Source organism: Branchiostoma lanceolatum, chromosome 4 (genome assembly GCF_035083965.1).
Source record: "Branchiostoma lanceolatum isolate klBraLanc5 chromosome 4, klBraLanc5.hap2, whole genome shotgun sequence".
Classification (NCBI taxonomy): domain Eukaryota; kingdom Metazoa; phylum Chordata; class Leptocardii; order Amphioxiformes; family Branchiostomatidae; genus Branchiostoma; species Branchiostoma lanceolatum.
Genome location: NC_089725.1, coordinates 21,644,129 through 21,668,563, shown reverse-complemented (window position 1 = coordinate 21,668,563; position 24,435 = coordinate 21,644,129). Strand labels below are relative to the sequence as shown.

General features: G+C 39.6%; 1 protein-coding gene across 5 annotated transcripts; it reads right to left on the bottom strand.

The window, feature by feature from the left end:
* Window positions 1-76: 76 nt before the first annotated feature.
* On the bottom strand, window positions 77-23,532 carry LOC136433334 (serine/threonine-protein phosphatase 4 regulatory subunit 4-like). 5 transcript variants are annotated; one of them, XM_066425430.1, is made up of 27 exons: window positions 23,219-23,532; window positions 22,828-22,901; window positions 18,217-18,319; window positions 17,843-17,990; window positions 15,772-15,845; window positions 15,488-15,594; window positions 15,122-15,229; window positions 14,781-14,902; window positions 12,074-12,196; window positions 11,696-11,868; window positions 11,181-11,300; window positions 10,892-10,969; window positions 10,601-10,684; window positions 10,005-10,034; window positions 8,882-9,064; window positions 8,370-8,475; window positions 7,216-7,363; window positions 6,721-6,865; window positions 6,383-6,424; window positions 6,119-6,196; window positions 5,918-6,008; window positions 5,200-5,331; window positions 4,413-4,551; window positions 3,974-4,015; window positions 3,302-3,366; window positions 2,968-3,091; window positions 77-2,644 (listed from the first exon to the last, which is right to left on the bottom strand). In XM_066425430.1, exons 1-27 carry the CDS (start codon window positions 23,300-23,302, stop codon window positions 2,620-2,622), a joined length of 2,748 nt encoding a protein of 915 aa, XP_066281527.1. In that variant the 5' UTR covers window positions 23,303-23,532; the 3' UTR covers window positions 77-2,619. The 5 variants fall into 5 exon arrangements, with proteins under 5 accessions (XP_066281527.1, XP_066281528.1, XP_066281530.1 ...); XM_066425431.1 differs by having other exon boundaries at window positions 5,227-5,331; XM_066425433.1 differs by lacking the exon at window positions 3,974-4,015.
* Window positions 23,533-24,435: the final 903 nt, after the last annotated feature.

The window sequence follows — 24,435 nt, the reverse complement described above, 5'->3', positions numbered from 1 at the left end:
TCTTCATAAATGTTTCTCATGGTGCATTTTTTTCAGCTTTGATGTAGTCTTTAATAGTAAGACAGAAAACAGTGAGTCAGTCAATATGTTTGCTTTTATTACAAAACCCATAACTGACATCTGTGCAAAGCGGTAACGATCCATGCAGCATCAATACATCATAAGATCTATCTACACCTCAGTGGCAGCAATGGAAAAGATATACACATGCTTGGTCTGTGCCCTTTTCACTCTATTTTTGTTTGTTCTGCAGCATCAATTTATCTTGTTTTTTCATCTGTACAGGAAAAACATCTAATCTATATCTACAGCTCTGGCAGATTTTACACTTCCTCCACAGGATTGCCCAATACATGACTGTTTGTCCTTTCACAAGTTGGATGGTAACTGGATAACCATATAATCAAAGATGGTTCATTCCACAGCAACTGGTTGCACACATGCCCCCTCAATAGGTCACAATTGCACGATTGCAATCATTGGCTTTAGACGTGTTACTCCAGTGGAGGCATGGATATTTTTAGTAGACAAAAACACATCATAAAAGGGGACCAAACTATCACATAACCAATCAACCTCACTTAGGTGATTTCTTCCCATTGGGTTAGACTGCAGATGGAGGGAATTCATGCAGCTTGTGATGTAGGTGGCTGCTAGTCCAAATGGCAAACCATCCATCTATATTGCACTTACTTACCAAACAAAAAACTATGGGCAAGTGCTCACCAGGCAGCTACTTCAACTGTGTGCACCATCTTCAAGCAAGAATGTATCTACATACAATGTGCATCACCTTACATGTTTGCTGTGGCAGCAATGGCAGCATGGAAGGCAGTTTCAAATTGTACAGTGGCTAAATATTCTTGGCACTAAAGTACAATGACAGAAATCTACTTTGTTAGAGACCAACACTTTGCAGATAAGTAATCACCTTTCTACAAAAATGTACATGTACAACACAAAGACTATCCCATCACAATGGGGGAACTAGAAACCATTTACAAACAAACATTATCGTACAATATTTCTCAAGACTAGTATTCTCTTTCCAGCTGTGGCAATTTCTTCTTTAGTAACATTGAATGTGAATCTCAGCTTTGGAGAAGTCGTTATCATTGAAAAATTCTGTGGCCACTGTTAAAAGACAGTTTGGATAAAAATAAGTTGTGGCCATGAACTAATTGAGTTACTCCCTGATGAAGCTGACTTTTAACTAATAGCTTTGGACGTTATGATATTTTATGGGTTCTCTAATGGTTATCTTTCTATATAATTTGCTAAGTTCAAGAATCTGTAATTTTTTCTTTAACCAGATCCAAATTGCTTTTAAAAATAATTGATGTAGAAAAAAGGTTTGACAAAATGGAAAATACACTTTTCAATGTTTCAGCATCAATACAAAATTCTGGCTTTCTTCCAAAGTCAATGCTTAACATCTCTTGCAACTATATGCATCCTGGTCATATGTTTAACAGCTGATGGCATCTCCCGTTGTCGACAAAGAGGTTAACTAATTGCCAGTATTTTACTCTTAAATCTCATGTTGCTTGTGAGGTAAACTTTGTGAGAAGTGGCTTTGTCCATGTGACTTAGTCTTCTTTCAAAAATGCAGACAACCTACAGAGAAGTACAACAGTGCCAATATGGCTCAATCTCTTCCTTCATATAACCCTCTTGAACCATGCAATACCTGTGGTACCATTGTCACACAATCATAGCAATATTATCTTCATCTTCAGTTAATTGACCAATGACCAGTGTACCAATACCAGTCTGGGGAACCGATCAATCTGAAATTTCACTTGCTGTGGTCTTCTTTCAAAAGCTGCTCGCTGCAACGCACATCTTCCTCTCTGGCATGAGTTGGCAAGTCTTCCTCATTCATCTACCACAATCTGGCCACATGTGGCAGGTGTGGTACATTATGTTACTGGCTTCAAATTTATTGGAGGGAGGGGGAATTTTTAGTCACTTGATGAAATACATATTGACATCAAGAAGTGTGTTAGACATTTGGCAAGTAATAATGTAAAGGTAATCTCAGCAGTACTGCATGGTCCAATTGAGTTTCAAGATGGATGGAATCTTGGCAGAATATTAAAAAGATGTTTCAAGCATATTATAACTTGACCTGAAAGCAACATCTGAATCAGAAGCATGTTGAACACCCTTTTCCATAGCCATGTATGTAATTTACAGACAAGAACAGAGGGGTGTATAATCTCAAGCAAGAGTCTTAATCGTGAGAAAAGCTTTTTAACAATCAAATCACAACACATGATAAACAGCCTTCTCCAGACCTACTTAAAACTAAAATTCCGATCCTACAGATATTTATAAAAGATTATCTAATGTTCCAATTTTTGTCTATTCGATGTACATGTATAATATCCCTTTTTCACAATAAGATGAAAGCTGTTGATCATAAGCATTCCTAAAAACTCAATATGCAACATTTGCATTTCAAAATCAAACTTGGTGGAGCTTGATTTTGCACAGTGCTGTAAGGTGTTTTTATCTGTCCTACTGTAAGGTACTGCACATTTAGCATGACCTCCTATAACTAGTATAAGTATATACACGACACAAAACAGCTGCTCCCATCACTGCATCGTGGTCCTATCTGGCTTGGGAGCTTTTCTTCCTGTTGGTTAAAGGATAAGATCATTAACAACAAATACCAAGCAACACCTGATGTCATCTTTGTTCCTTTCAGAAATTTCAGTAACCAACGTGGTGCTGTGAGATCTAGAGACAAGTGTTCGACATTTGTTCGATATTTATTTTAAGACAGTGCAGAGGATACTGTTTTCAGTGTGAAGTCAGAATAAAGGGACACATGGTCATCTTCCACTTTTTGTTGTCACTGTAGACCCATCCTTGTATGCCCCATTTGAACACACATCCCCTTGACTTGTGTGAGTCTTATCAATACAGGATAACCTCTGTTAATCTTCCATACTCTACCTTGTGTGGGTGGGTGTTGAGCCCCCCTTAGGAGACCCATGGCCAGAAGAGTTGGCTGCCAGGTTAGTCAGGCTGTGGCTACTCTTTTTCAGTGATGATTTCTTGCTGTGAGAAGTTGAAACTCCTGAAATCATATAAGGCAAAATGATATAAGCTTTACAATAACAGTCTCCTTGCCATGCAATAGTTATGTAACACAGAAACTGCCTTTAACAGAAATCTTAATCTGGAGATAAGATCCCTCATATAATCTTTATCACTGTGATCAATATGTTGTCCTTAACTAAGTCTACATCCAAGCCTGAAACATCTAAAACAAAACAAAAATACTGACCTGCTACAGGGCTGTTGCTAGAGGTCCTTTTTAGTCGGTCTTCCTTGCTTCCCAGGGAGTATTTTCTGCAGGACAGATTGAAGAGACCCAATTAGACACATGTGGTACTAACAGCCTTTCTCTAGCCAATGTTGGTCTTAGCTGTAATTCACCATTTTCACCTGCATGCAGACTGTTCCTAACCACATTTATTGAACCATTCCATCCATTCTATTCAACTGCAATAGTAAGCGGAATAATAATGATCAAAGGAAAGAAAACCATTGCCAGGGTAGAGCTAAACAGAAACGGTAATGCCGAAATAATGCGACAGGCAAAATGCAAAAGTAAGAGCAGTTTAGATAAGGATGGGAAAAAGTTTGTCTTGTTGTTAGAAATATCCTGTACTCCGATCAGATTTTCTACAGTGTATTCTTCTATTCTGTCCATCTACTCTGTCAGATAGGAGAGATGCGATGGGAGAGTAAAAGTGGAAAATTTACATAAGGGTACATGAGATAAAGTGAAGAGGGAAACTAAACTCTCTCCTGGTCTTCCTGCATGCACTTATGATATAAAACATCCCTTATTAGTTACAACTATAGTAATGGTATTTGATATCCCTCTTCTCCTCCCAATGTTCCAGCCACCATGATGTATGAAGAGTGCAGGGGGCACTGGGACTGTACAAACCTGTTCTTTTTGTCTTGAACTATCCTGTGTGGTGAAACTATCCTGTACACGTAGCGGGGGAACAGTGAGGTAGTCGCGTTAGGATCACACACAATAGCGCATTAGTCTTCAGAGGCAAGCTGTTGGGATGACATCTACTAGTCAAAGTACACCAGCAGTGTGTGAAACATTGAATGTCAACTTGCACTGCATCAAGACATTTATTTCTGTGGAACCAAGGTTAATTCCATGCAGTCCAGACTTGCTCTCATCTGCAAACGTTTTAATACAGACTGTGCAGTAAACACAAATTGTTTGAAAAGATTTCACCCACTGTTGCTGAGTAGTTGCTACTCTACTAAATTTCACGAGTCTAAATATCCTTAATTTCTTTGCTGTTTCAGCCACAGAATATACTCATGCAGAATTGGGCAATCACAGACAACCTGAAGTCCCTCACCTGGTTAGTCCTGGGCTGGTCATGTTTTCACTGGATCCAGAGTGTAAGGAGTGTTTACTGAGCTTGGGGGAGGCTGACGGCATCTCGCTGGAGTTGGTCTTGCTTACTGATGAAGTTCTATGACCTCTGTTGTGGACCCCTGGTACAACAATAGTTTGTTATTTAAGAATTCTACTTTAAATTGTTGTCATACATCAAAATGTCTGGTAGAAATGCCCAAACGGTCACTGATCACTGTCACTGACTTAGTTCAGTTCCCAACAATAAATTAAACTGCTTCACTGTGATGACCTGTAGAGATTGAACTCTTTCAGACTGAATAAGCCTTAGCTAATGACCATTAGCCAAGACGAATTCTACACAGTAGCAGAGCATATTCCTGCAACCACCCTACCAGCCTAGGTATACAACATCTTATATCTTATCTTATATTAGTAGAAATTTATTGTCCTTGTCACTTTAACACCAACGAGTTAGTACAACTGGCAAACCAACACCACAAGGTATAGTCACAGCCTGGAAGGGACAGCTACCTCACCACACACTGACACATGGCACAGACAGTTCCTTTGTACCAACATGACTGTCACAAGTCTCTACTGCATCATGTGTGGCACTTGTGACGTCTGGGATATGGAGGGCAAAGATGTACATTGTAAATGTGAATACGGTGCGAGATGGGTTCAAGATTAGGATGGTGATTGACAGGTTGGGATGGAGTTATAGTACTGATACTGTGTGTGTCGTGTAGGGTGAGGTAACTGCCCCTAACCAGCCATGATTGTACCTCTCTGGCCTGGAGACAGGTTATTACTTGAAGAGGCATAGACAAGGCTGTTGCTGCGTGGCATGGTAGGGGACGCGTCTTTGGCTGCATCTTTTGCAGCCGCAGCCTTTGCTTCTTTGGATTTGTCCCCACCTGTTTTTTAGATAAACATGCACCAATGCCCATGACTCTATGTGGAACATGCAAAATGGACAAGACTATGGTTATATCTCCACATTCTCAACCTACACCCGACATTCTATTAGAAAGAAAACGCCTCACATTAAACACCAGGATCATGTTATTCAGTTTGGTTTGTGCACCGTCTACACCATGTGTACACCAAACAAGATACTGTTACTATTCTTAATTTGTTAACATTAATCTTAGCGACTTAAGCGGTCACTAGTCGACCGCTAAAATTTCATCAGCACAAATATTGATAATACATCCCCCCCTCCTTCTTGTCCCGACAATACTAGTAGTTTACTAGACTATGCACGTCATGGTACTATTTTAGTAACAACTTCCTGACCATGAGAGAACATCTTTAGGTAGAAAAGCCTAAATAGAAAAGCCTAAATCAACTAAAAGTCAACATCTCTATTGTGTGTCTCAGTCTGACAGATAATGAATCTAAAACTGTTCTACATGTTGACTATCATCACACAGACACTATGAAAAATATTGACAAACTTGGATTTGAATCAACTATTGAAAAACACTGCAGTGACTGTACCTCTCCTGCCTTGACCCTTGGACCCCTTGCCTTTTCCCTTCTCTGTGCTCCTGCCCTTGGTTTGTTCGTGCTCCTTCTTTTCTCTTTCCTCCTGTTGGCAGAATACAGCATAAGTGACAGCTAGTAATCACACTAACCAGTAGAAAATATGAGAAATCTACTATTGTACTAAGAGTATTAACTATAGAATGCAATACCCACCAGCTCCAACAACATTTTTTCCTCTTCCTCCTTTTTCTGGTCCATCAAGTCTTCCTCCATAAACATTCTCTGTGTTAACTGGACAAGAAAGAAGATTTATTTGTACAACATGGTCTTACAAAAAAACTAATTTAAAATTTTAAAAATAGGCTATTGTTGAAGGTTAGTAAATGACAGTGGCATCTAACCATGTACAATGACTACAAAAAGAATCAAGAGTATCAATTACTTGGCAAATAACACAGTTTCATAGGAATAGCTTACAGTTTCCATGGCAACTTGAATCTTGTCCAGCTCAAAGACAGACTGTGAAGGAAACATGAATTTGTAAGAAACACAGCAAGTAAAAAGTTATGGACAAATGTTGGTCTAAGGAATGACCTAATAAATGCATCTGATATGGTATCCCTGCAAGGACTGTTAATGTTATGGAGAAAAAAATGTAGAAAAAAAAATGTTGTGGTGGTTTTAAGCACAAGGAACCTTTGATAACATTCATTTCAGGAACAATGTGTTCAATGTTTTCATTGTCATTACATTTTGGGTGAAGATGTGTCATAGGGGAACCTTAAAACCACAAGTTTCCAGTGTGCAGGCCTGACCTTCCTAATAGCAGCAGCAACATCTCGGTCCCTCTCGTGGGACAGCAGTCTCCGCACGCAGTGTTCCAACTGCTGCAGGAGCTGTCTGTCCCCAGGTAACTTGATCTGAGTCTTCAGCCGAGGCAGCAGTGAACACAGCTTCAACCTGGGGAACATGTACCATGCACAGATTAATGACATTTACGATGAATTACAGCTTCTATAGGGGGTGACATTTTGCTTCTATCCCAAAGTTTAAGTCCTGCCATTTTGCTTCTATCCCAAAGTTAAAGTCATCATGACAGCAAATTTTGCTCCATCTCCTTCCTTCAGCTTACACTAAGTTACAGCCTTGTAAACCTATGTAACTGATCATCACTACTAGGCTACAACATCATAGCTACTAGTTTGAAAGTTAAGATATATTAACAATAAACCTAGCCCAAATTCACATGGCAGGTACTATTTCCTAGATGTGTAATATGGGTAATGCCTGGTAAGAAATGCAGTGCCCACCTGACATTTGCCACAGGGTCATGGGCAAGGTTCAGGACAAACTCAAAGAAGTACTCCTTGAAAAATCTTCGTGAGAAGAGTTCCATGACATCACAGCACACATCCACAAACAGCATCCTGAGCTGGTACTTGTTGGAGTGACACAGGGCTAGTCGGGAACAAAGGGTCAAAGTCATTGTGGTGTGTGAACGTACAGAATACATTGTAGTTGGGCATTGGCTAAAAGAGCTCCAGTCAAACATGCAGTCTGAACACAGATATATAAGAGCACTGGAAGGGAATGAAAAACTAGCATCAATTTGCAATCCTTGATACTTGTTGTCCATGAAGGTTCAGCAATTTTACACTCACTGGAAATACAACAAACTGATAGATACACATCATGTGCGTAAGCAAGGGCAAGTGGAGGAATGGAAAGGATGCGGAGACAGTTTCCACATGGTTAGTATGCTTTCCTCATGCACAGCAGGTACAGGAAAGACTAAACATGCTGTGGATATATTGCTATGAAAGTACTTGCCTGGAGTACCTTACTATGTCTATGGGGACACTGGGGAGGGAGAGAAAGAGGTCATGAAGCAAAAGCACCAGATACAAAGTAACAACTATTAGAGTGTTGGGGACAGCAACACACAAAAGTAACTGTGTCCAAGAACACATGAAAGTGCTGGGGAAGATACACAATCAAAATTGCCCCATAAATGTAAAAACTCCCTATACAGAACAAAGTCATTATACATGTAGGACCCACAAATTCGTATAGTGTATGAGAGCATTTCTAGAAGTAATTTCCTTGTTGATAAAAAAGGGTTGCTACCATACAAAGGGCAAAATACTAATACATCATAGAAATGACAATACTAAATAAAATATCACATGAATGACATGCAGAGGAATACCATGATATAGTACTTGTAAAACTACACATACACGCCATGGGCCAAAAAAGGAAAATGCACTCATGCTGGACAGCCCTAATTCCAATCATGTAACCTGCATCTTTGTAACCTTTTTTCCAACCCTTAACTCTTTTTCTCATGACCTCAATGAAAAGCAGCCAAAAGGCCAATTTGAGTTTTTTATGAATAAACAAAGGCTCAAACAAACAAATTTTGTGTTTACAATTCTTAGGAAGACAATCCATAGTTTCTCACCTTCTATAAGTCGACAGATGAGCTCCTGTCTGTGCTCCTGTCTGCGGTTGTGTCTGATGATGACACATAACGTCCGCCCAGCCGCCTGCTTCACTGGAAGTACTCTCTATACAAGCAAAGGACAGGACCAACGGTCAAAACAAACTCAACATCACATCTGATTACAAAGACTATATGATGAACAAAATCAAGTGGAAAATGTTCTAGTTACTGCTTACTGAAAAGCTAACTACTGTCTTGTCCAAACAAGGACAGCAGCTACACATGATATACACAGTCAATGCACCAAAACAATTCCATAAGCTCTTTTTGAGCTTTGTTATCAACCATGAATTATGACATAACATTTCCTTTTAAGGGCTGTCAAGACCATTGAAGTGGAGAGGAGTGGAACAACTGGATGAGATTCAAAGTTTCAGACTCTTGATCCCTGATCCAGAAGCAGTGCTGTTAACCACTGGACCGTCAATGCTATCTAAACAAGAAAAATACAAATTGACAGTCTGACTTACAGAAAGGGTGAGTCTCTGGAACAGAACTGGCACAAACTTGCTGTAGATCTGGTCACTGGTGAAGACTCGGACGATACAGGCCAGGCGCTGCATCATGGTCAGGTGTGGTCTCCACTGACTACAGGCTGCCACCAGGTACTCACATGTCAACAAGGCCTGCACAAGGTCCGCATGGTTACTGATCTGTGGACACAAAAGGTACGGTGTCAGCATTGGACCAGGGGTGATCACCAAATTGAAGTCTCTCTAGAGGCAGGATGAGGAAACATATTTTGTTCACGTCCTCTTTCTCCAACAATTAAAGAATTACATTGTACATGATTGTGCTATTTTTTTACTTCTTTATCAAATGATTTGTAATTTTTGTCCATTTTTCTCATTGAATCTGGATACTGATTATATTAAGAAGTAGCACAAATTTCTTTCTTTGAAAGTTGCTGTGGAAGTTAGAGAGGACTTTTTTTAGAGTTGTAAAAGCAATAACGATAGAGTTGCAATTTGTCATTTCAGGCTCTTTGCCCATAGTATTCTTTCTACAAAAAATCTACTTACAGAAAGCTGTTAGTACGGGAAGCTTTTCAATAGGAAGCAAATGGCAGCTGGATGATGTTATGTACAGTACTGCCTAACTATGTCTATTCCTACTGTACAGACTGGCAGTCATGCTGCTCCCTCTAGCAGCCTTTGTTGGAACCACACCCTGGTGGACTAGTTTTGGCTACCATTGCAACCACTCATTTAGAACATTGAAAATGATTAAAATGATGCTACAATTTTCTGCCGTTTAGAATCAATTGATAGCATTTGTATTGGATGACTCCGAGCATACATGAAAGGAAAAGGGGTTCAAGTTGGCATGGTCGATCAATGTTGAAACATCAGTTGGTGCAAAAGAGCCAATGTCTTCATTATGCATAATCATTGCTGTGGAGTGAAACTCTGCTCTAGTGACAGCTGCTCCCCAAAAGGAACTGGGTGGTAAATTTCTCCACCCAACTGCCCAAATCATCCATCTTATTACATTTCCACAGTGTAAAAGCTGATCCACACGTCTACACTATAAGCAGGGCTGGTGTGTACAGGGAAGGTTAGTTGCACACAGGATCAAGTGATCAGGACCAACCTGGTGCCGGTTGGTGGAGTACAGCATTGTCTAGAGGGGGACAAACATGACCATGTGTCAAGTGTACAAATGGGGTCATCACAAGATACCATACCCAGCACAATTTCAAATTACCAACATATCAATCCTACAGTACAGAAAAAACTGCCTTTGAGACAGACTAGTACAGCTTTTGATATCACTCTTAGCTGGGCCGGGGGTGTCCCTGTGGTGTAGTGGTCTGTGCTTCCGTCACTTACCACATATAGTTCAAATCACTTGGAACCAGAAGGCCCGAGTTGGTGCCCGGGTAGGACACCTCTAGACAAGAGGCGCATTGAGTCATACCAAAGACTTCATAAAAATGGTACATACTTCTGAAACAGTATGGAAGTGGACTAGCCCCCTGCTTCAGTGATTGCACCACAGTGTGGCCCAGGGCTATGAAATGGAGAGGGGCACCGCCCTATACACCTTATGGTGTGGGAGGATTTTAACTAACTTAGCTGGGCCAAGCATTAGGTCAAGGCCCTGAACAAAATCTTACTATGTTGAGATAGGTATATTATCTATTCTTGGGAAGTGGTAACAGAAATAAGCAAGATCACTGTACTTACCCTGGCTTCTGACAGCCCACCTCCAACACCTTTTACTAAGCTCTCTAAAGTCTCGGGAAGATGTGGAACTATTCCTTCTAAGACCTAAAAAGGAAGGCAAACCAGGTGAGTTAGGCAAGGATTTTCTTCATAATAAGATGTATAAGAATCAAAATAGTATGTCAACATGATATCTTAATACATGTATTTACAACTTGGGGTATCAAATTTATACAAGCATTATAAGACACAACTCTAAATCAAATGTCTATGCATACAAGGACCAATGTTGGTAAAAGAGTGAAACCTTACCTGTACATAATTATCATTGAGTAATGTGACCAACTCCTGCTGGATTAACTGTACATGGGAACCTAGTAACTTGGCCACCTGCAAGAGAATACATCATCATTACTGTGAGTTCCAATGTTAAGGATTATTGATAAATCTGTTTAACTTCAACTTATTGCTATTGACTTTTGCTGGAAGTGAAGTTAAACCTAAGGACTGTTTTATCCTGGGACATTGGGAAGTTGGAAAATCTTACTTTCTTAAAAATTGTAATGTTTATAAAAGACAGGATTTGGCAACAAACTCTCACCTCATGAAATCCACAAGCAATGGTTCGTCTAACTATGTAGTGTGGATCCTCAACCAGACTGACAAAACAGTTGTACAGCTCAAGCTTGAAGTTCTTGGGCTCAGCAAATAAAACCATGGCCTGAAGGAAAATAACAGCATTATTGGTGATCTTGGTCAAATGGTCAAGAAGTTGTAAGAGGCACTGCAGTATTAGTAAAGAAAAAATACAACTTTTCAAAAACACATGCGCAAGAACAACAAAAGAACAGGACGAGAAGTTGAAATGTTGACATCTTAATGCAAACTACTACATTAGCTTCAAAATGGCTCTTTTTCCAACCAACACACAGAGCATATGTAGATGGCAAAACAATATTGTATAGAACCAAATAGCTGGACACCATGGAAGGATAGATTTACTGAGGTGTGACATTTTATGACCCAAACAGAGACGCTCATTTAAAGGGTAATTCTTTCAAGCTGTGATTTACATGACATTTAGCCGACAATACATTGCTATAACCTTCTACTTACAGGGAAGTTGTAAGCAGCATTCCTGCGACAGTCTGCACACCTGTCCTCATCACAGATGCTGGAGGGGGTGCGGGGAGGGGGAGGGGGGGACTGGGCATCTCTCATCCTCCCCTGGATACACAGCTGGGTGTAGAACTCCAACAACCAGGCCCGCTGCTGCTCATCCACATTAACTACAGATGAAGTAGAGCGAGGTTTGAGCAATTTTGCTTTCAACACGCAAAAGCTACACTGTTTTCAACTGATATATCAGCATCATGAGATGAATATAACAGTGGCCATCACATCAGTCACAGACAAATGAAAGTCATGTCATGCACAACACTTCAAATTTGTCTTAGTCGACAAAGGTTACTCATGGTCATCTTCATGCTGTACCTGAGAGGCCATGGCACAGGCGGCCGATCTGTTCCGCCACATGGGGAAGGGTTGTGTCGTCTGCCTCCATGGAACGCTCACAGAACTTACACACCAATGGCACGATTGTCTGGGTACATGTGTCTGGGGAGGGGGAGGGGAGAGAACAGCAGGTTAGCATGCTAGGGCACTGAGAGTAAGTTTTATACTACTGGTACCATAATGTTGCACCAAACACAGGTCCATGCAGCAAAAGCGTGAATGGATAATTTGGAGAATGGGTACAGACACATACAGGTGAATCAACATAAAATCTAAGAAAACATTTCGTGTTATGGTGAGACACATTGTTTTCATATGCAAGATGAGTACTTTCTGTCAATTGATCCAACTGTAGAAGTTCCACATTATGAAATAATTGAAAATGCTGACATGCAACATCTTGTAAAAGGGTCAAAAAACATTTCCAGGATCCACTTACATTCCATGAACAAGTTCATCAAATTCTGTGCACTTTTCCAACTCCATCACATACTGGTAAACAATGGTCAACCATTCACATCAAGACTGTATGATAAGGTCAACATTTACAGTCAGAAGAACACATTGTGCTTATCCATTGTTGGCAAAAGTCTATCATACCTCATTACAGTTTAGATGGAATGCCAAACCTTTTGTTTGTCCAAAATTAAGCAGCCCTAACCTTCACCTTTCCTTTGTCACATACTTTAGTAAATCTACCATACAATAAAGTTTGTGGCACCACTACAAAAGTGAATGACAATATTTATTGGCCTAAAGAACTAAAAAAATCCTTCCCACGTGATACCCACACAAATGAAATTTTCAAGGATTAATAAATCTGTCCAACTGAGGGCATTGGCGTCAGTAGCAAAAACAAATCAAATGCACCACAAATAAAGATATTTTCCGTAACTTTTGCTACAGTAATAATACATGTAAATAACTGACTTTTACACAATACAGAAAACTGAAAAAAAGAGAAATGCTCGAGAATTTCTTTCTTTCAAAAGTCAAACTGAGACTTTGAACAGTACCGTATTTCTTCTAATAAAGGACGCACCCCAAATAAAGTGCGCACCCCCGATTTGGGCTTCACCGCAACCCAATCACGCCAGCTGAGATACTTCACAGAAAAACCTTAATAAAGTGCGCACCCCCGATCTGCCGCCGGCCGCTCGGAGCGTCTCCAAGATGTGACCACGCCCCGGTATTCGGCACGCTATGAAGTCCTGGTGTCTTTCTTAATCGTTCCATTTTCAAGGAATTTTCGGGAAAACATTACCATTATTTGGGGTGAACACTTAACCCTCTACTCCGCTCAAATTTTGAGTAAAAAGTTTTGAAGTTTAAACGTCACGCTGAGAACCTCGCGCCAGGATATCTGACAAACTCCCTTGATATTGAAGGACCAGACGACGATCCGCTTGATTTCTACCGGGCTAGTCAAAGACAAACGTGTAAAACGCATTTTGAGATAAAATAAAAGTTCGTCTCTCGGCATTTATGCCGCAAAATACAGCGTTGCATTGACAAATCATTTCATTTTCGATCGCCCGCCGCCATATTGTTCAAATCCTGCTGCCCCAAGATGCATTTCGCGTGTTACGTAATCCTCATCACATGATCGCATTACGCGTCTCTGATTGGTTGCTGCTGCAGCTGAAGGCGGGAATATTGCAGACTAAGTGCATCATGGGGCAGCAGAATCGCGGTCTAAGTTTTTTCTTTGTCTGAAATGTTACACATGAAAACGCAATAAAAACGCGGTTTTATCGACTACATAGCAACATTATGGTGAAGAAAATGCAAAACCAAAAGATGTTTTCGGACAAGCATACATTTATTTGCCGATTGATGGTGGCTTTTGCGTAATTTTAGCGATCAATGAACCCGGAAGTGTGCCGAAAGCGGCGTGGGTTTTCGCGTTTTATCCGTCAAAACAAAAACAAAACTCCCGCTGAAGCGAACTCTGGAACATTTCAGATTCTAGCTATTACGTTTTTGATAAATAATATCTACAGATACGCACGATGTGCCCATATTTGCAGCCGTGTGGGTGGTTAGGAAATTATTGACGTCGCAAGCGGCTGAGTACAAGCGGCGTGGGGTACGAAATTATGGCCGGCCCGACACACTGAAATAGTCGCGCGGTTGAAAACACCCAGCGTTATTACTTATTTGGTGTCTCATAATTTGATATTTAATATCGCTAAATCAATTATTTTTATATCTAGAATACCTTTTCAAAAATATACGTATGATGTAGCATCGTTATCTTGTAAACATAAGAACATGAATAAGAACAGAACATGCATAAATTATCGTTGCGTGTCAGCGAAGTGACGGGGCTAGCCTGCTGGGGTAATACCGGTAATCGGTGACTTCCTGACTTACGTCGCGACTTTTCTCGAGAGAAAACCTAAATAAAGTGCGCACCCCGACTTTGGCTTTGACCTGAAGCCCCATCTTGAAGGTTGAAATGTCAAAAAAGTGCGTCCTTTATTAGAAGAAATACGGTACAACCTTTTTATTGTGAGATGAGCATCAGCAAAATTACTGTTTAAGTCAACAATAACAACTTTCCTTTCATGTATGAGACACACAGGCAACAGCACACAAGCTTGGTTTAGCTCTCTTTTTGTTAGCATGAAAGGATTAAGAATTAGTTATGTGCATAAACAAAGGAGAAGTGCTGGGGGCTCACCATCGTCAAGGAGATTGAGAAGATTGACAACAGCGTCCAATGCTGCGTGTCGTACGAAACATTCCTCATCATTGGCCAGCTCCACTAACTCTGGTAATATTGCACTCTTGGTATTTTCCAACCTGCAGAAGAGTGAAAAGTTAACACTGCAGGTTTAGATGTACATGTTGGTAAAATCCTTTCTTCACTTTAACCCTCTCTGCAATCTTCATGAGGCACATATATATTTTATAATATTATGTACTATTGCAATCCCAAAGACAGTCCTGTCAAAATTGTTCAGATCTGCAATGATAGCCCATAAAGGATGAAAGAGCTGACAGTTTATAAAGCCTCCTTACCCTAATGCTCTTGCTACACTGTCCAGTTGTCGACACATGCACCCCCGCACCTCATAGTCTATATCTTGACAAAGGGCTGTGACCAATGGAAGAATCTCTTTCTTGATTCTGTGGGGAGATAGACAGCAAATGGTTAATGAAAACACATTGTAATATTCTATCAAACGTGGACACATCCCAGTTGGGGCAACACACTTCAACACACTGGAAGACTTACCTGAACTGTGTTATCCCCGGTAAAGTTGATGTCTGTTATATGGTAAAATGCTTTGTTGATAGTGAACCTGTGCAGCAATCATGGACTCTTAAACTTCCAAAGCTTGATGTTTTTATTCTGGTATACTAGTTATCTTTCCAGTTACTCACATGTATGGTTCAAACTTGGTTGCTACCCTGCCCAGAATCTTACAGCTGGCCAGTCTTGACTGCACGGACTGGGACAACTGGCCTTTGGCAACTGCAATACCTAAAATCTGTGGACGAACAAGATTGTGACATTTTCATTTTGAGTTCCCTTTCAAATACGAAAGGTAGTTTTTTTCTAAGCATAATATATATATATGTACCAATGCTACGGTCACAGACCACACACATCTAATCACTTCCTCATAAAAAAAGATATGTTAAGAGAGAAGTATTTTTGCACTAACCTCTCTTTTGATGACATCTTTTGGGAGACAGCCACACACAGACAATAATGTGTCTAACCAGGCATTGGACACCACTGTGGAGATAAAAGCACAGGTAAGGTACAAAATTAAGCATTAATTTATGTGGCTTCTTTTTTTCTGTGAAGATTTTCTGTATGATTGTTATCTTGTATGCAAACATCTGACCTTGTTGGCATCTAACAAGGAATGCATGGTTACTAATCTTTACCATGTAACATGTTTGTACTTCATTAGATAAAGGTTTACATTTTTTATTTCTATGTACAAGAGTATCAAGTACGATTTACCAGCAGTATTTCATTACTTCACATTGCAAAGTTTTCATTAGGAGTGGCATTGTTTTGTTTCCATAATCTACCATTGACATATGTTACCTGACTTAATCACACCTTTTTTTATATGATAAAGCCATGTTGATTCGATTATATGGATGACATCCACGCACGCATCAATTCTCATCCATTTCCCCCCCCCAAAAAATTTTGGACCATACTGTAAATCATAGAAAGCAGCTGCAAAATAGCAAATATATGCTGTGAACTGCAAAACAATATTTCGGAAAATGAATAGTAATGTTGTAGACTGCCAAAGCAAAGTCGAACAGTGAGATGCGAAAGAAAAAAATGAAGAATCTATTATTTGGTACTCTTGAGTCATTTGTTCAACCTTCCTGACCACGATTTTATAATGAAGGCAACTTTTTCCCCTAAACTTTTGTTTTATTCGCACACTCGCATCAGTTTTGGGGTTCCCAGAGGATGTCATCCATATAATCAAACAACACGACCTACATTGCAGGCTCCCTTTGTTTCTATAAAGTAGTCTTTGCCTCTTACATCTTCACTAAAAATAGCTCATATCAGGAATTTTCCTGTATAAGGAAGTAGGAGTGTCATTGTTTGCAGAGTTTTATCACAGGTAATCACATTACATCCAAATTTGGCATTAATTGTTGGCCCCTTTGGACATACCTGGCTGGAAAAGCAGGTTATTTCCATAATAATGAGGCTGTCCAAACCCCAACTTAGAAAAAGGGAAGCACAAATAATCTGGCAATATAGAAATCTATTTTCAATAATGCCATACATAAAGTTTACTGATGAAAACTGTGCAAATTTTTTAATTTGTGTCCCTCCAGTTTCCAGTAGTCTACAACTCCTCAAACAAAACCTTCAGCTATTCCTATATGCAAGTGAGAGATATCTCTGATGTCATGAAACTTTATCCCTTTATTCTCCTGCTGAGTGGTAGGAGATTGGGGACACTCTTAAATAACAGGTATAGAACCATGACAGTAGGGCAGAAGAAATGTTGGTATTTGCATAACAATTGTCCCAAAATATCCCTTATTAGCTGCAGGGGAATATGTTCAAAGGAGATATGTAACCAGGGGTTAACATACGTCAAAAGGTATTGTGAGTCTGCTAAGTGAAGGGTACACCACAAGCTTCGAGTTAAGCCAACCTAAAAGAAAGCTGGCCTGAATCCTGGGAGAAGTGTTGGTGCCAATAGTGTGCCTGGGGACATTTGTGGGCATTGTGACATGTACCCTGGGACACCTGTTGTGTTGGAAGTGTAGACATAGGAACCAACACAACAAAAGAAAATGTTTTATCTCACTTTTTTGTACGAAAGACAGTAACTTAGCTATGTACTTATGTAGTCTCTTGTGGAGATGCAACTGGTAATACAACTTTAGATCAAGTCCTTCAAGGTCTTGTGATATTTTCTTAATAAACTACACGTAGCATCATTTCAGTCCAGCTAGACTCTTGGTAATCACATAGAAAGACTTTTTGTGTTACAACAATCAAACTGCTTCAGTCCCAAACAAAACCTCAAGGCCTATGTAAATGCACAATGATAGGGTTATCTACTAGGCTTAAACATATTCAAGACTCAGAAACAGTTGCCAGTTTGGTCCACACTTCCTCCAGTCTACTTTCCTACCAAAGCAGTACATTTACAATTTGTGTGGTGCAGGTAATGTAACTGGCACCAGTGAAGGTATGCAGGAAAAAAGCATCTAAAGCCCTGATCCCATCCTGACCTGGGTCCTTGACCTCCAGGCTCATGATGATGGTCTGGAGGAAGGTGGACGAGTAGGTGGAGATGGGGATGACCTCTCGCTCCAGGATGGACAGGAAGGAGATGGTGGCTGCCAGCTGGACATCTGGACCAGCCACGTGTAGCATCTCCTGCAGGGTGGGCAGTGGGAATGCTTCAGTTTGGAGGACAAATGTTGTACATGTGCGCTATATATTACTTATCTATCATGTATGTATGTAAAGAGAGATGATATTTCAGCCTGGAACATGTATACATTTTACCAACTAATCCTTGTAAACTGTGGAATATGACAGACAAGTGTTAAGACAATGTGACAACACTACGTATGAAAAAATGTACAGAGCAGTTACTGACCCTGACTTTGGGAACCACCCTGCGCATGGCCTCGGGTGCATTGTCCTGTATCAGCTGGGGTAGACTGTTCACAACACTGATGCGCTGCACCTCCTGCCCAGAGCTGCACAGAAATCAGAAAACATTTAATAGAGCATTGTCTCTTTCATAAAGATATCCAGTACCTTGGTCATACATAGATTTTTAAGGAATCACATGTTTGTGGAGAGACAACATGCAATGCTACATCAACAATCTAGGCCTTTCACTTTCAGTGTCATGGTAATTTTCCTGGATGAGAAATTTGTGTCAGTTTGTATTTTTCTAAATCAAGAGGTGAAAAAATATCTTTTTAATGCAGTTAAAGGCATTTTCCCACCCCAGTGGTATATGGTGCATTGCAAGTTTATACAACTTTCAATGACTAGTTCAGCCGGAGACAGCTGTCGTAGCATGCAACCTAGCTTTGTAGGTAGTATTGACTCCAGGGTCCAGAGTATGTTCAAACTTTCTGAAGCATGCTTTGTATAAGCTCCATCAGGAAATCAAGAGAGCTGCTGTTCAAACAACAGGGACTGTTCACACAAATGTACCAACAGATGTTAACTGTAACAACAATGACCTGGCACTGGTAACAACCTGGCCTTCACATGGCACAATCAATATTGGACAAACATGCAGCTACAGTGAATTCAGTTGCTGTAGATCTTGATTTGGTGAATAATATCCAGATGAACAGCTGTAATTCCCAGCACGAGGAAATTTTCATTGATAGCTTAATCATCAAATATTAAGTTAATCTTTGTGTTCACCACTGTCTAAGTTGAAGTTCTCTAACTACTGTTATTATATGCCCAAATAGCTGTCAAAACTACAGGGTTAGCTAATAAACATACTAAGTACCAATATGATATCAAATGACTGTTCACTGATCATTAATTTGTAGATTACCAACCAGTACTATCATTATCAATTACTGAAAACATCTTGTGACAGAGCTTTAGCCATGTACTTTGACTCAATATGTCAACAGTGTGCTCGTATTCAATTTCTGGATGACATTCTTTTATATTGCACATTAAGTTTGACAACCGTAAAAGGCTGACATAGAACATCAAAATATAAAGGTATTGATGCATACATATGCATATTTAAGAGAATGGGGTCAATACTTGGCTGCATACTGGGAGATAATAAAGTACTAAGTCTTTCCAAAGTATGTCAGACGTACAGGTATATCAAATTACTGAGTGCCTCATTTCATTCAACCTATCCATGGATTTAAGATGTCGCTATAAGTGTACTCTGGCAACCTTTCAGGAGGATGCGGGTATTTGTATGCACTGATAAAGGATACTCAGTCCTATTGTGTTGTGGACAGGAGTTTAACAAGTAAGAATCACATTTGGTGACACCATGAGTAAGCCTTTCAAGCAGGCCAAGATCAATAAACCAAAGATCATGACTGCCAACTACTTCAGCAAACATTATCACAAATGGAACACTGTCAGACATGCATTTTCTCACAAGGTATAATTCAGTAATAAAACAGTTTTTATGGCCAAAATGAATAAACTGTATCATTTAACTTGAACACATGAAACTTGCTATTCAAAAACAAGTATGATTTACAGATATCTATGTGGTCAATTAAATGGTGATCTTCTGACTGGTAATTGATTACAACAGACTGGCACATATACAGTAAGTAAGTAAGTAAGACTGTAAGTAAGTAAGTAAGTAAGACTGTAAGTAAGTAAGTAAGTAAGACTGTAAGTAAGTAAGTGCGACTGGCACATAAACCATCCAAGCTTTGCTAATCAGCTGGAACTTGACTTTCTTTACTATTTGTAACAATCTTATTTCACCTTTTTTTTAGATAAATCACTCCCTTCACTCATTTCATCTTTGTCAGGAGTTATTCTATATGTTGTATAACTTAATTTTGACACTGATAGGTTAAACTGATACATCAGTGTCATGAACATCTTCCTGCCACACCCACCAGAGGATAAAGCTACTTTGTCATGCCATCTGGTTTATGTTACAAAAGGTCTCAAACAAAGGCTGTGAAACATTTCCAAACAGTTCATGCACTATCACATTCCACCATACTATGGCTCCATACATCATGGCAGCTTTTCTGTCTTGTGAATTCTACAGATATTTGAAAATCTATAACACTTCATTTCCGATGAATTGTCGTTTTAGCACACTGGTGTAACTCATAATAGTTTAACAAATGGAAACGTTGGTTAAATTGCTATAATAATTTGGTAATCAGAACATTTGGGCAAGTAAATTATTCATTTGACCATTGATCAATTCTGTATTCTATCCCTACTGACATTGACTCATACAGCATAAGACATGCACATTTCTGGTTCATTCACAATCTCATATCTCATTCAGCTAACTAATCATAATTAATGAGTACCTCTCAAGCCAAGTAATTGGTTTTAAGGGATAATTTCATGTTATCTACCTTTTAGTAGTTTTATTCCTTCTACTTATAGAGAGGTCTGCAATATCCAATGCGCTTGACTAAGTCCACAACCAAACATCTTTGTACAATTTACAAAGACCAGGTTCCAAAAGGGGTTTCATCTGCGAATAGCTAGAGCTAGATTAAAGATATCAGCCAATACGATACATGTGCTAGTACTATTTTCCTTGAAAAAAAAAGGCATACTGTATAAAATGAACAATAAACACCTTTGCAGTTTGCAATCAGTGGTCATAAAATTAACAAAAACAGGAAAAATGTGATCCAAAAGGTAAATAAGGTGATATGTTGGTCCACAAAAGTGTAAATGATTTAATAATAGTCTACCACCATTCATTATTTGAATTCAGGCCAGCATTTTCCTAAAATATACTACATATAGTAATACGTATTACCAGTAGTTCAACTAATTAAGTGTTATCCCTCCTATCAGGTGTCAAAAGAGTTACCCTTAGAGGGATGTCTGTATCACCAATTGTTGTCAGGGCTATCAATTAGCTCTATTGTACACCTGTCAATCTGAATTACAAAGAACAGAATGATACCTTTACCTGCAAAATAGTCTACAATTACAGCAACCCTGAACTAAAGACAAGGTACTTGAAAAAATTAGGTTATACACGTACTGGTATTGCTTATCAAGAAACTGGGTAATCATGAAATTTACTCACTTTAAATAACACAGCAGGGGGAATCTACACTGATACCAAAACTGCAAACAGGGCTGAACACATACATGATCTGGTATTCAACATTGGGTCCTCCTCATCTCATTTAGCAATTTATGGTCAAACTCAAAGAGTCTATTCACAACAAATGAGTGTTGTAGATTTCTTAACTTGTTCTACAAACACGATAATGAAATACTCATTAACCCATTTAAAATTGAATTGAATTAGGACCAGAATCATCAGATACCAGAGTTTTGTTTGATCTGAGCGTTTCATGACCTACTCCAGTGTCTGTAAAGAAATGCAGTTGTTTGGAACTGGTTTCGTGGCATGCATATATAAAATAGGCTGAATTTGTAGTAGTTACTACAGTAGTACCTAGTTTCTGTGATAATCACTGTACTTCACCCAAATATGCTTTTGCACTGTGCTTAGGCAGGGCTAAAAAAACATGTACCACTTGTACATGTATATGCGGGTTAGTAAATATGCGATGTGCATTTAAGTATTTCTGATGTCTACCTGCACCTAATCCACATCTTTCCATGAATTGAGATTTAAGAGTATACTAGTACTATAAGTATAAGTGTAGGTGGAGTTTGTTTGTTGTAATGGTTGTTACCATCTATAAAATGTCAAATAAACAATTGAAATTGTAAAAATTACCAAAAAGTAATTGGTGTGTGGACCTAATTTTGATTAGAATTGATAAGTAACATAAGGCACTAAATGTTGGTCTCTAACTTTGGGGACTTCAATGCATACAGCAGAACAATGTACTAGTATGTAGTATGCACCATTGCCATGTGTTCACGGTTTCTGTTAATCATCGATCAGAACTTATCCATGTTTTAATTACATTCACACTCAGAAGCAAAATGTCAAGACTTCAATTCAGAGTCAGTTTTGGCTAAACTGACACGACAGTCACATTTTTTATGTTTGGCTATTGGCCCAAGAATGGCAAGCATGAACCAATATTTGTAGAGAACTGCAACCACCAGTGCAAAAACAGCAGTATGTATAGTACAATCTTCTTCCTTCTTTTCTTTGTATCGTTTTTGTTGAAAAAATTTGCACCCCTATAAAACAATAGATCACCTAGGGGACTAGGTGCAGTTCTTGTTTCCACCTGTTTAAACAGTGGAGCCATATCAGCACACATGACCTAGACCGTTTTGGCCCGGATAAAATTATGATGGGTACATATTTGTATTAATCATATGTAAGATAAAATTCAGGATAGAGTATAATTATGTGTATGTGTATGTTACAAAGTTGGTGATCTATGATTTCTAGATTCATTATATTATATAATCTTGTGTTTGTTGATGCAATGCTGGCACATCTGATGTGCTATAAGTTGTGTAACAACACAATGTCACTGCAATGTGATTATCAAAAGCCATAGAGTTCAATGTCAGTACCAACTATATAAAGTCGACAGTAACCCACCTGAGCAGGTAAACAGCACGTTCAAGGTCACCAAGCTTCTCATCGACAGTCAAACGATCGATCTCTTCTTGCGTCTATGGGTCAAATAAAGAGACAAGTCAACGGTAAGATATCACGACATCGTCTGAACTGTTTCGGAGCGGTCAAAATGTCTTCACGGTTAACAGGAGGACAAAGAAGCTGAATCACAAGGCGACACTGGCTCAGACAAACAAAACTTGAGATGTCGCCCTGAAAACACAGGTATGCACACAGGACGACAGGTATCGTAACTCTCGTGCTCTCAACACAGTGATCGAGTTCCGTAAAACTGTTACATAAATTCACCGCTATATTCCTACATGCATTTTAAAGGTTTCTGACCCTGTGTTTAACTTTATAAACGGCTTACCTTTAAGCCCTTGGTGATTGTCCTCTCCAAACTAAGTTCCTGCAAGTCGTCTTCGACCTGCTCCAACCCAGCTGCGAGATCCATCGTCCTGGCGAGATTTGGGTCACGCAAAGTGTACCTTGGGCTACCTGTAACCCATCCGGGTTCTTATGTATCCAAATTGAGGTTTCGATCCATGTGGAATGATTCCTAAGTCACTCACGAGAGCAATTTTCGGCAACGTAAACAGCTCTAGTGTTCAAAACTATCCTCACGCCGCCATTCTGTGCGTCACGGTTACCCAGGGCCCATAGCGCGACCGTCTCGAGGCGACTGGACAGAAGTGAGCAGCTGATTCACGCCGCCGACATAACAGTGAGACTAACTCTGCATTCAAACAGCAGCGCTTTCGAGTCAGCATTCGTTTTACTCGTTGGTATCTATCAATTCTAATGCTTGTGATCTTAAAAACTAGTGAATCCAAAGAATGATATTAACACCTATGCTGATCTGATTGTATGTAACCACTATTCTGTAAGAATTATGTCTTACTGGCATCCTCAATAAGGTCGCTAGATGGCGCTAACACACCGAGTGTCCGAGAAACTTGAGCACACAGTTACTGTTAGTTTAATACAGGTATAAAGTTGCATGGGTGTCGCTAATCCCCAAACAGAAATGCCAACAGATTTGTTTGATCGTTGGTTTATTCGTCTGTTTCATTCTATAGCAATGCCAATGGTCCACAAAGAACACTGTGGACACATTCCAACGTGACTCAAGTTGTCCGATATGACCATCCAGGTTCATCAGGCTCATGCTATTCTAGAGTCAACATTGACTTCCCTTCCAGGCGTCCAGAAAGATGAAGATCTTCAAGAGGATGTATAGCTCCAGCTTGTGTTCTGCACGTCTTTTCTTGCGGCGTTTTTTCGTCTCTCTATCCTTGTGCGTTTTGCTCTCAGTTAACCATGTCTCCCAAGATCTGCAAAACTTGGAAATATGACGGGGGGTCCCATAACTTCAAACGTACATTTACTAGTTCGACATCGCATAGTGCCAGTGTCGGGCGTATAAAAACTATTGCGTTTTGACGAATGATATATGATTGTATCGGAGTGTTGAATTTTTCTAAATTGGAGACTATTTTATATCGTCCGTGCACGGTTTACAACAAGGAACTTTGCCGGTAAAACCAGAAAGATGTTGTAATTGATATAACGTTCCATAATGTTCCA